We start from the raw sequence: 13,533 nt of genomic DNA, 5'->3' as shown, positions 1-13,533 counted from the left end.
AAGCCCCAAACTGCTAACTTCTCTGAACAGAACCCAGATATGACATATGTCCTCAGCTGGATGGCAGTGCGTCTTAGCCTCTTTTGTTTCATTAAAAAAAAAAGTTAAGCATGAGTTCTGCAGTATGCAATGCTCCTGGATTAGAAAATGACACACTGTGCCTCCCTCCGGCCAAGCTGACCACTCGCCAGCTGATGCTGCCTAATGTCTACTGAATCTCACATAACATATTAGTGATAAAAAAAACAGGTTATTTTTAGCAGAAATGAGTCATATGGTTTGTGAAATGTTTGAGAAAAATAATCTATTTCAAGGGAAAAAAAGGACATTAAAAGAGAGGTGTATATATACACATATGTTGATGGAGATATTTTAAGCACCACTCAGAGGAGGGGTCTGCTTGACAAAAGACACTCCCTCCAAGTTAGCAGTGACAGGGACACTAGTGTGTGGTGAGCAGACAGTCTGGAACGATGGTACCTCTGATTGTCCCGGTCAGACGATCTGGAGAACTGCAAGCTTTAAAATACAGCTAGGATTTTTAAAACTGCTACAAAACATTCTCACGCAGGACAATCTAGTTTCAAAGAGTCTCAACAAAAGGCTGCTTCCCAAAGTAGATTAAGAAATAACTTTATTTTTCATTTGCCAATCCCATGATTGAAAAGACGTGTTGCTCCCAAACAGACAGAAGGCATTTTCTGAAACAAAATTCTTTCTGAAAAATGTAGCTTGTGGAGTTATTACACTGCAAATCAGAGAAGGATCACAAAAAGCTACAGCCAACATTTAACACTGGTATGACACTCTACCCCACGCTGAGCAGCAGCAGTTTTAAAGCTATATCAAAACCATGCCAGCCATAGGGTAGCAACAAGAGTGGCATTAACTGTTGTGCCTTCAACTTAAGAAAAGCATTTGAAACATCCCATTTCCTATAAAAGATCATTTCCCAGCAAAGAATGGATTTATGCAATCAGAAGCCTATTAGAACTGGAACTGAAGAGCTCTCCTCCTCCACCTCAGTTTTACATTTTCCTTTAGTCAACAGTATCTCTAGCTAATCATTTGACAGAATTTGGCTTCTTAGAAGAGTCTTTGTCATTTAAGCACAGTGTGGAAAGGGGAAAACTGTAGTTACAAGGGACCTAGGAGAGTACAAAAGGACAGTCACTTCTGAAACTCACTGATGCTCAAGAAATCAGAGGCCCTCCATGACAGTGAGTCTCATATGCCTGAGAGCTTTGTGCTTGAGGAAACACTCCTTAGAGGTAGCTCTGGTTCTAGTTTATATTTAATTACAATTTGCTGTATCCTGTCACAGGGAAGTTTTAACATTTTCAGCAAGGTATAAGCACTCCAAATTTCCTCTTTACCCACCCTATAGCTTCCCCACAGAAAAGGGTAAGAAAAAGTTTAACTGACTCCATAGAGTTATAGCAGCTAATTCAGCAATTCACACCTAACCATGGATTGACAGGACTAGGAAAGGCAACCTGGTGCAACGAGCTGCATGGGCTAGACCTGCAGAAGTTGGTGGCCAGCATGTCCACAGCACGCAGGGACGAGGGCGAGGCTGAGTATCTCTGGGGCACGTATGGAGAACTGCTTTTACTGCATTTCCTAGCACATTCTGTCACAGCAACAAAACCACCAAATCAGGAATGGATTTAACGGTACTCTTCCATTTCAAAGGCATCTTTGCCCCTCCCCAACCTCCTATGTACACTTCATGCAAGAGAGAAAGGCCACTCTTCTGTATGTGAATACAGGGCCTAGCAGAAGTGGGCAGGGATGGGCACAAACAGCACGGTCTATAACAAAACACTTTTTGAAAAGATTTATGTAACTCTAAGTATTAAAATGAAGGTTTTACCTCTACACATGTATCATTCTGTAGTCCTGCTCCCACATGAATATGGTCTGGTCATATTTGAAAGAGAACTCGAGTGTGAACAAGGAATCCAAAGGATAATTTTACAGAGATGCAAGAGCTGCTAATAAACTTACCAGAGTGTCAATCCTTCTACTCTGAGCCTCTTTCCTTTATTCAGTTCTCTGAATGTCAAGTTGAAAGGAATAAAAAGAACCAAATATTCAGACCAAATTAACTATGGGCCATAAGCTATTCATCACATAGGATATCACTTAAATGATACTGAAAAAATGTCTACTGCCTGAAGTGTTCATTTTTAAAAAGTCAATATACTGAAAATCTCAAAGGAGGAAGTGGTATGAGAACCTTCTTCCTCTCCTTCAAATAAATCTTTAAATACACTGGGTAACATTATACTGTCATTTTTATCATAGCAATATAAACAATTTCCATCATCCTGAACATTATAAAGATATATATATATATATTTTAAAAGGCTTTCAAAACATTTTTCAGTCCAGCATTTGAGAATAAAGCATTAAAAGTTTTGTATACAGTAACACATTCATGTGATAAGTGTATGAATTTACAACCATACATAATATATATATGTATATATATTTATATAAAAAACAAACTTGGGCAGAAGTTAAGGCTACCTACAAAGTTGTCCAAGTAAATTATGCTTGTCAAAACAATTACAAAATTAAAATCACATGCATTTTTAAATCATCTATAAACCACTGACAAAATAAGGTTCAGCATTCAAAGTTTTCAAATTAACTGTAAGAAAGTGCTACAGATATTTACATTTTCTTAACATGAATCAGTGTTCCCACAAAGTTTCATTTGCATTTTTCACCAGCCTCAACTGTAACATAACTAAAAACTGAAATTTCTACAATTTGGTACCTAGCCCTCATTAATAGGCTGCAAACGGCAGGCAGCAAACTTCATCTACAAATGTGCTGTCTCACAACCTCAAAATATGGTTTGTAATACTGTTTGACCTGACACGTGCTTGAAAACCTAACCCTCAAGAGGGACTAGAGTGAACATTTCATTAATAATTACACATATCAAGCAACCACAGGATAAAGGTTTCAGGACTTTCCCACTCAAATCATGTAAATAATTTAAACATGGAAAAAACAAAACCAAAATATGAATGACTTTATCTCAAAACAATAAAAAGTCATTTCTGGTATTTGCCTAGATATTTTATTTAAATTCTTCCTTCAAAATTACTCTGAACAAATGCCTCTTTTGAGATTAATTTCAGAAAAATATATTCATAAATATAACTCAGAGCCTGCCTATGACAGAATTTTAAACAGAATTTGCTAAGATGGGAGAAGCCATTTAACCAGCTCATGTATTACTTCAGGAGATAAGCTGAGATAGCTAAATCTATATATTTTTTAATTTAGTGAGTTTTATATTTTCAATTTGGACATCTAAAAGCTACCTTTTTTCATCTTTCCAACTTATACTTTAAGATTAAAATTTCTATCAAATGGTAATACGAGCAAGATTTAAAAAACAATAATGTTTAATGCTAAGGGTGTTTTGTCCCTGTTGAATCAAAAGGAGGAAATGCTATTTTAGACTGAATTGAAATTTAGTGTTTTAGGCACTATTTTATATAATAAAGCTAGCACCCTTAATTATTAGTTTACATCTAAACAAGTAATTACTTTAGACAAATTGCTGAAATAATTTTTCTCTTTTAGAAGAGTCCGATGCTAACATTTAAAGATAACAGATTTATTTACTGAATCAACATCATATTTTGAGCCACTCAAAATTTTTTCATAAGAGCTAATTCACCAAAAAATTATTCCAATTCTCCACAGTGTAGAGAGCTTCAATTATAGATTTTAGACATCACTGAGAAGTTAAGTCATGTAAAAAGATATTTACTAAACTTAAATGACGTAACAGTTTTCTTTAAATAACTTTCAGGTAACAGTATCTAAATAACACAATTTTTAAGAGTATATACAAAAATCACCTTAGGGAATTACTACAAGATGCTACTCTGCCAACATGGCCCAGCATCTGTCTTAGTTCCTTTCCCTTCATCGTTACTAAACAAGTAAAACAAACAAAAAACACCTAGAAGGTGAGGCAGGTGATTGTCTTCGTGAGCTCTCTGACAGACTATGGCTAAAGATGAAGAGAACAGAATGACGCACTTAGAAACCCAAACCCAACCACAGCGTGCTTCCCACTGTTATGATCCAGTGGAATGCAAGCTAGGAATAGGGTAGAATTTGGAAATCCGGCTCTGTGTCGATGGGTTAAGGCATTCAGACTCCCCGGTCATTTTAAAGAACACTTCCTGTTCCTGTAGTTTCCTAGCAAACTCTTCTTCCAGTGTCTTAAAAAGGAAGGGAAAAATAAATTATGCACTAGTATTATGAACAGAATTTACTCTGAAACAGTCAAGATAAAATTATTTGCCCCAAAGTCTTTGTATGTTATCCTAACGAAGAAGACACTGTTCCACAGCTAGGACCACGGGCTGCGCAGCTCTGGGTTCAAGTCTTGGCTCAGCCACATGAAACTTCAATTACTCCTCTATATTACAGAACCATTTCATCCTTCTGCTGTGAAACAGCGATAACACTGTCTACCTCTCTGGGTTGTTATGTGAGGATTAAATGTGTTAATAATGTACTTAACCCATATTAGGCACTCAACAGATGGCATCTATTATTAACTACTATCTGTCTCTTCCACATGGAACTTCAGCATTTTCTATTTTTTATTTTGATTACTGATATGCATGTCTTGTCTTCCACACTGAACCACAGATTAAAGGTAAGACCTAAGCCAGATTCATCTTCACACACAGTACGGAACAACTATATTAAGTACTTGCTAAGTATCTGAGGTAATCAGTTACTTTGTGGACAAGTGATTCAGGAGAAGTCCTGCTGTAGAAAACAAAGTACAGGAAAAGATGAAAGGACACAGGAAAGTTTCTCAGAAGAGGAAAACCAGGAGCTTAGTTTCAATGGAAAGATAAGAATTTGACAGACAGGATGGGGAAGACACCCCAGGGAGAGTGAGCTGAAACAATGCAGAGGCAGGAAACTGTGGAGCTGCTGTGAGTAATGGTGATAATACCCAGTACTGGATCAGGAACTGGGAACAAAGTGGTAAGTGGGAGACAAGTCAGAAGGACTAATGTGGCCGAAGTGTGGCACCATGAAGGCTTCAAAGTCCAAGTGAGGTGTTTATATCCTGTTCTGATGAAACCAAAGATTTACCAATACCACTATGACAGCATCAGAGATGCCCTGAGGATCAACACTGGTGACAGCAGCCAAGGAGAAAGAGAGGGAAGGGAACAAGAGACCAGACAGGCCATTAGGACATTACTAACAATTTTAAGAAGGAAGACAGCAGAGGGAAAGATTATGAAATGAGAGTCCAAATTATTTGTTATCTGACTGAATACCCGATGGTGGGCAGGACTGGAGAGAGGGGAAAGGTGAGATGGAGATGAATGAAAAGGGTTACTGAGTTTAGTTATGCCTCCACTGAGCTTACAATATTTAGTCAACCCTGAATAACACTCAGCAGGCATGTACTGATAATTCACAATGTGCAGGAACTGTTCCAGAAGCTGGGTGTGTAAGAGTGAACAAAGATATGATGCCCCTGCCCTCAAGGAGCTTACATTCTGGTGAGAGAAGACAAACAATAAGGAAATGTGTCTGGTGGTGATAAATATTATGAAGAAAAACAAAGAAACGTGAGGGGACAGAGGAGTGTTCAAGGTGGGCACTGAAGCTATTTTATACACAGTCATCAAAAACAGAAACCTCTGATGAGATGATAATGGAGCAGAGAATAAAATGAGGAGGAATGGAACATTCAGATGGGACATGGGAACTGAGAGCATGAACCAATTAAACAAAAACAATAAAATTGTAGCAATAACATTCACTGGATCCTGACCAAATCTTAAGTACTGTACAAGAACTGACAAGCACTGTACACACACAGCTTCTGTTTACTGTCTTAACAACGCCAGTTAGGGAGGCAGTAACATCCTCATTTACACATGAGGAAAATGGGGTTCAGAAGTGTTAAGAGAAAAAATTAATCAGTGTCAGCACTGAGACTCGAACCCAGACTTGTATCACTTTAGAATTTGTATTCTATACAAATTTTGGAATTGTCCTTAAATATGCCACAGCTGAAGCCAGGACAATCTATAAGATCATCATGCAAAGAGCAGAGGTAAGAATGCAAAATGGGAAATGTCTACCTTTCAGGTGACTGGATGACAAAGAAAAGTGATATTAAAAAAAAAAAAGCACAGAGAAAGAGACTATGTCACAAATGTCAGGTAGAAGAGACTTTTAAGAATAACAGGTGGATAATGCCACCGGACTGTGACCACTGTCAACCATTTCAACTGGGGAGGAATTTAAAGCAAAAGCTAGACTCCAAAGGGTAAAAGGAGGAACTGGAGAAGGGACTTCTCACTTTCATCCCTGTGTGTACCCTCTGAATTCAGAAACACATGAATGTACTACCTATTCAAAAACATAACAATAAACAAAATTCAAGTTAAAAAGCCACACTATCAGCTGACTTGGTCAGTTCTAGAAAGTTTTATTAGCACACGGTAGGAGCTAAATCGGAGAAGGCAATGGCAAGCCACTCCAGTACTCTTGCCTGGAAAATCCCATGGATGGAGGAGCCTGGTGGGCTGCAGTCCATGGGGTCGCTACGAGTCAGACATGACTGAGCGACTTCACTTTCACTTTTCACTTTCACACATTGGAGAAGGAAATGGCAACCCACTCCAGTGTTCTTGCCTGGAGAATCCCAGGGACGGGGGAGCCTGGTGGGCTGCCGTCTATGGGGTCACACAGAGTCAGACACGACTGAAGTGACTTAGCAGCAGTAGCAGCAGCAGGAGCTAAATATTATTTCCTTGATTAACTGACTGGATGAATGGAAGAAAGGAACAGCTGAAATGTAGAGGAGGCAGGAAGCCCAAGAGAAAATAAAGGTTTAAGTTTGAAAGCTAAGACAGAGAATCATATAAGGAATAGAAAAGACAGAGCTCAAACGGGTGACCAGCTGGGCCAGGCTGGCAGGGAATCTAGTGCACACAAGTCGGCCGGCTGTGCGTAGGAAGCCCTTCTCACTTGACTAGACTGTCAATGAACACAGCATGTAAGCGCCTTATAATCTGGCTCCTGTTCACCCATCCAGACTAAGCTGTCCTCCCTTCCTCCTCTCCATCCCCAATACCTACACACTGGTACACACTCCCTCTCACCCTGCCGTGACAGGGAGCTACATACGATTCCTGTACACATCATTTCCACTCTTTCTCTTCTCTGCAGTTAAACTGCCCCATCCCACTCCAATCTGTCTGTCCTCCCAGCAAGCTCTTACTCATCCATCAAGCCTCATTTGGCTCACAAGGCATCTCCCCTCTCACGCTTCCTGCCTTCCCCGGGCAGACTGAAGTATCCCTCCTCTGTTGCTGGCACACTGTACTACTCTGCTCTGTACCGTGTACTTACCTCCTTCAGAGAAACACTCCTACTGATCTACAGCTGCTTGTCAACTAGATGCTGAACCTTTGGGACTTGGACTCCTCTGTGTCTCCTGTCCCTGACACATATTAGGTAAAGAGCCAACGAGGACAAATGCAAGTGTATTTTAATTAAAGCTTTTAAAATTACCTTTTTCCTAGGTCTCAATTTCTCTCTCCATTCCTTTAATTCTTGGCTGTGTTCCTCATCTAACTCCTTCAGTTTCTGAGTCTCATGTTCAACCAAGAGGTGACATTTTTCATTCTGAAAAGAAAGTTTGAATTAAAAAAATTTCAGATCATATTAGCAATTTTTCACAAATACAATTATCTTCCAAAATAAAAAAATATATATTCATCAAACATAAAGCTATTACTGAGGTTGAAATTCTCTTCTAACAACCTCGGACCAAGAATTATGAAATGAGTCATAGTTTCACTTTTTCAAGTTTAGAGGCTAGATCTGTTACTGACCATATAAAAAGAACTTGACTAGAAAGAACTAGTTTGATCCTGATTTCCCATTCTAAGGTTTACTCACAAAACTGACACTTCAAGCATTTTATCCAATGGTTCCAGAACACGGGATCAGAAACTATTTTCTGCTCTAGAAAATTTAGCAAGTATATACGATATCTACAATGTATATACACTACTCTAAAATTGTAAACATTTTAGGAATTATATATTAGGAGAAAATTTCTCATATATTGATCACTTTTTTCAAAAACCTTAAAGAAAATGAACTATTTATTCTGAAATAAAAAGAATTTTAAAATTCAGAACATAACAAAACAGCCTACATCATTTTCAAAACTTTATTCATCTTCTCTGCAAAATATACTTCAAATTCTCAATAGTACTTTTGAAAGATGAAACTTCTTATATCATAAATTAGCTTCATGTTTATACTAATCATGGCTGTAGAAAATCTCAACAGGTGCCTGTGATACTAAACTGATCTTCCTTTGGGTCTACAGAGGAAAGAAAACCTTTAAGTTCTGGGATCTTCTCAAGCCATATGCGGCTTACTGTGAGTACCTATCACTTCCTCAAAATCAGCCACCGGTGCTGCGCCTCAACTACCAGCTCTGCTTTCTGGCTTCTGGAGCTGACCTGCAGTTGATGCAGCTCGCGGACATTGGCTTCACATTGCAGCTGAAGATCCCGCATTTGATTTTCATGTTTTTGATGCTGAGCCATTCTCTCATTTTTCTGCCTCTTTTCTTCTTGAGAAGCAAACTATAAAAAAGAAAAACAAGATAAACATGGTTAATAGGCAATGTAATTTCTGCATCTTCCAAAAGTGTAATTAAGGAATTTAACAAAGCTTAAAGTACAATAAACTAAAGCTACAAGTAATAATATGCTAGGACTCAAAGCTGGAGTCTATATCATGGCCTTGGTGGGGCTAGGGAGGCAGGGAGAGATTTCTGATTCACACCTTGTTTCTCCGATCTGCTTAGGGACCTCAGTTAATTTGTGTGTGGGAACAGTGACTGCAGAAGTACAGTGAGGCCGTATGTTTGACTGTAAAGCTGGCCAAATCACCTTATTCCCAGGGCCGGTCTTAGAATCAATCTAGCCCTGGATCTTGTGTGGGGCAAGGGAGACAGCAGCTCTCTGTGGCCAGTACTGGAGGAGAGTGAGCCAGGACACACCATGTGTGTACAGAGCCATGGTGAACATCAACAAGCCCAAAGTGGCTCCAACGTTTACAATTATGTGGCACTTCTAAAGACCATCCAAAACTACACCTAAAAAAAGAAGAGAGTAATCTGCTTATTTACTTGTTTAATTTTGTCACGGTCCTGATCTGGCGTTGCTGTTGAGTTAATTCTCAAACTCTTCTTAAACATGGCCATTCGAGTCTTGGCTTCGCTACGCTGAATCTTGGGCAGTCTTGCTCTTTCTTGAGTCTGTCTGTTTTTCAACTCCTCAATAAGTCGTTGATTGTAACGCTGCATTTGTTCTGTTTCCTAAGAAAGTTTCAGAATCCAGTGATACAGAGATAATTTAATACCCAGTACCCAAAAGTATGCTCAAACATGTCATTTTGCTGTTGTTCCCCAAATTATTCTCTCCCTTGTTACATACTGATCAGTAAAGCATTAGGCCAAAAAAAAAATAAAAAAGATTTATAAGAAAAATAAAGCTAATAGTAATAAGAGTCTTAAGTTGACTCTCTCATACTAAATACAGGAAGTCTACATTTTTAAGATATCTGAATCATAAAAGGAGTCAAAATAGCTACCTTTGAGAGACAAGATGAAGACTAAAATGTGTAACAGGTCTTTAAGCACTGTTTATTAGTTACCTTTCTTGGAATTTGTAGAAAAGAAGTTTGCAATAATGATCAACATATAATTAATTAACTCCAGATTTCATCAAAGAAATTTTAGGACAAAAGAAAGAAAGGATACTTAAAACTTATTCTGTAAAAAATATAAGTTTCAAAAATAAACAGCTCTGCAAACTTTAAAATGAACAAAAAAATGAACAAATTTCCTTTCATTTACCTTCTCATGGCGCTTAAGTAGCTGGTGTCTTTGCATAAAATACTGATCTTTAAGTTGCTGTTTGAGCAGCTGGTGTTTTTCTTGTAAGTGTCGTTCTTCAAGCTCCCAAATCGCAGCTTCTCGAGCTGGAAGGAGAACGTAATTTTCAAAATGTCACTTTGCTCTTTTCACTAATGTACTCTGGTCCTTGTTTTAATATTTACATAGAAGTGTTCTAATACACTAATTAATACACACAGACGTTCTGAGCTATAAAAGAAATCTTACCAATGTAAAGATAATATCCATTACCACCTTCCATTCTGTTCTAATGTCCTGTAAACAAAGAATGCCCCACTCCCAACACTAAAATTCCATTTAATCATCTCAGTGAGAAAGAAAAACTACCCAAGGTATTTGTTCGAGGAAATAAGTGCTTAAAGTTCCATTCTACCATGTAGCCAATTAAGTATACCATTAAAGGGTATAAGGAGCACATAAAATTACTTAGGTGTATTTCTAGCATCACCTGGACAAAAAGATGTTTTAGGGATTATATGTTTACTTCACTTCTATTGCCATAAAGGAATTCTATGTCTTGGAGTAGTTCGGAATTTTATAAAGTATTTTCCTATTATTTACCTTTTTATCTTTCCCTCTACCACTCTAACAAAAGAAAGCATTCAAACAATTTCCAGGTATATCTGCAATGTTTCAAGACATATTATGTATATACATATGCCACATATTTCATGTACCTCTCATGAGCTGCTGCTTGTTATTCAGGCACTCTCTTTCAATATTGGCTAACTCTGCCTTCTGCTGTTGGATGATCTTTTTCAGAGAGCCATCTAATTCTTGTTGTTGCTTCTGAACAAACTCTTGTTCCTAATAGACATATTAACCATCAGTTAGGAAGTATCTATGGAGTGAAACATCCATTTATCTACGTGGCTGCATGTATCAGTGATTAACAAGATTTCTGAGCCAAGTTTCTAAAGCTAACTCGATTTTAAAATCACCAAAATTATACAGTATAGGCCTAACATATATTCGTCACCCAACTCAAGACCAGAAAGAAAGTACTAGAATATTTAATATTGCGAACTCACTACTAAGAATAATACATACAAAAGAAGTCTATATAAACTACTCATGATTAAAATGCCTGATGATGCTGACATCTTTGAGAAAAAAATAAATTTACACCTTCTAAAACTGACTATTCAATCCACTAGAGTGTGGCTACAATAAAAATGAAAAAGAACGCCTTTTAGGAAGAGAGGCGATAAAGAACAAACAAGTAAAACAGGAGTTGGGAATTTTAAAGTCTGTATTTTTCTATTAAGAGAGTTAGCAAGCAACACCATGGTTATACTAACAGAGAAAGACAGTATCTGTATCTCCAGCCTGTGCCTAAAAAGAGCCATACTTTAAGGACTTAGTGAGAAATAATGCTTTGCTAGAGAAGCAGGAACTAGAAACAGGAAAGAGCTACATTTTATAACTCTACAAACAAAATTCCTTATAATCAGAGAATTCCACCATGTTTGGGAGTCACTCATTCAACAAATATTTACTGAAGACAAACTATTTGCTCAAATGCCAAATTTATGTTTTTTTAAAAATCCCTCAATTACTGTATAAGGAAAGGAAAGGTTAAATGGACTTATGGTTGCTATACTAGATTATACATTTGTGGATGGAACAGTAACAATACCCATATTGAAGAAATGCAAAATTTGCAAGTAACCAATTGGATCTCTATCCCTCATTTGGCAGTCAGGGTAGCTTGTGATTAACTCAAGGGATATTCTTATCTGAGTGTGGATTTAGAGCTTTAGGGTTGAAGCAGCACTTCACCTATAATCGAAGAGATGATAAAACCTCAGGATTCATTTTGGAACCATTTTTCAGGCCTTGGACAGAGTCTGGCAGCATCTGGATCACTACCAGCCTGGTCTTCAACGCAGAGTGAGCCTAGCAGTGTTCCTCAAGATGCTTCTCTTACTACTGATTTTCTGGAAATGAGAATCAGGTCTCACCAATCATTACATCCTGTTAATTTGTTGTCACAAATGCTTCCGTCTCATCTTCATTGTGATTTGTATTTTAGCATGAATACAAATGTACAGCAGCAGAAAGACTAGTGAACTGTTTCTAAGAAGTGCAACTGCCAGTGGAGTTTTGTATCGATTATGATATTTTGTACTGGGGACAAGAAATGTATTTATGTGTCATTAAAAAAAGACACAATGTACATTGTCAGTTTTGTAGGTAAAATTAATGCTGAGCACATTTATACAAAAAAAATTACAAATGCCAACTTGACTACAGTCACATAACTTTATCATAGCAAAAAAGAAAAGAACTCAATGACTATTACAAGGCTAATTAGTTTTATTTAATAAGACTGCAAAATCTCCATCCTATCTTATAAGCAGTTATAACAAAATAAGTTGTTCAAGCTTCTCTTTTCTTACAGTAAATATCATTTATAATAAAAATTAAACTGATTCTCTAATTTCACTGTAAAATTTCTATATGTAAACTTGTTTAACAAACAATATAACCTGCAGATACATAAAAAATTTTTTTGTTCAATATTTTTATCATTAGTTTGCATATGTGTGGACAAAAATAATTGGTCCAAAATATGATAAATATAAATATTACATTTAGACAAAGAAATCAAGTGTAAAAGATTGGACGAATAAGTACTTATATGAAAATAAAAAGGTAAATACAGTGAACCCTTCAACAACACAGGTTTGAGTTGCATGGGTCCAAACAAAGGTGGGTTTTCTCACTGAACATGTCCTAAACACCCCGTGGTTGGCTGACTGTGCAGATGTGGAACTGTGGTGTGGAGGACCAGCTGTAAAGTTATTCGTGAATGCTCAACTGCATGGAGGGTCAGCACCCGAAAACCCAAACTGTTGAAGGGTCAACTGTATAAACCAGCGCCATTAAAAAAGTGAACGTGATTTCTTGTCAATGCAATTTCTAGTTATATTATTGTATTTGTCTAAATTAAGTAAGAGTTCAGTTCAAAGAAAACCTTTTTCAAGCACTAAATAAATGCTGGGGTCTGTACTACTTACATGGTTACTAAAATCAATAAAAGACAGCATTCCCTTCAAGGAGCTTCCACTCTATTGGTCCCAAATTGGTTTTATCTGTCAGTCCCTATAAAGCGTAGTGGGCCCCTTCCCTCAGTAACATACTTTCAAAAGTTCCAAAGTAAACCACAGAGAACTCAAAGCAAGGAATAAAAGGATCCAGAAATGAAGATTCAAAGTGAATGACAAAGAACTGCAGAAGCATGCCCTGAAGTGGCCAGTATGTGAGAGGGAAAAAAAGAGCGAAGACTGTTATCTAGAAGCTGGCAGAACTAGCACCATGCTCCTCCAGAAGATAAAACAAAGATCAACAGGTAAGAATCAAGGCACATAAACTATGGAAATGTTTCCTAATCTTCCGAGTTTGAAAAGACACCAACTGCCTTACTGAGCTATGGGCTTGAATAATTAAGCAGAGTGTGGATGATTATACAGCCTAAATATTTGCAACTGATTTTTTATATT

General features: G+C 37.4%; 1 protein-coding gene across 2 annotated transcripts in view; it reads right to left on the bottom strand.

Moving 5' to 3' along the window:
* Positions 1–617: 617 nt before the first annotated feature.
* The window catches only part of SLK (STE20 like kinase), a 65,079-nt gene continuing 52,163 nt past the window's right edge, over positions 618–13,533 (bottom strand). For both annotated transcript variants that reach the window (XM_055424720.2, XM_055424721.2), the window contains 6 exons: positions 10,705–10,834; positions 9,968–10,092; positions 9,239–9,427; positions 8,565–8,690; positions 7,600–7,713; positions 618–4,259 (listed from right to left, as the gene is read on the bottom strand). In XM_055424720.2, the coding sequence (XP_055280695.2) occupies positions 4,113–4,259; positions 7,600–7,713; positions 8,565–8,690; positions 9,239–9,427; positions 9,968–10,092; positions 10,705–10,834 (831 nt within the window). In that variant the 3' untranslated portion in view covers positions 618–4,112. The remainder of the gene's footprint in view (positions 4,260–7,599; positions 7,714–8,564; positions 8,691–9,238; positions 9,428–9,967; positions 10,093–10,704; positions 10,835–13,533) is intronic.

Source organism: Moschus berezovskii, chromosome 12 (genome assembly GCF_049115385.1).
Source record: "Moschus berezovskii isolate FMDL1 chromosome 12, NW_MosBer_1.0, whole genome shotgun sequence".
Taxonomy (NCBI): Eukaryota; Metazoa; Chordata; class Mammalia; order Artiodactyla; family Moschidae; genus Moschus; species Moschus berezovskii.
Note: the sequence above shows the minus strand (reverse complement) of the source record. Positions and strands in the feature narration are given on the sequence as shown.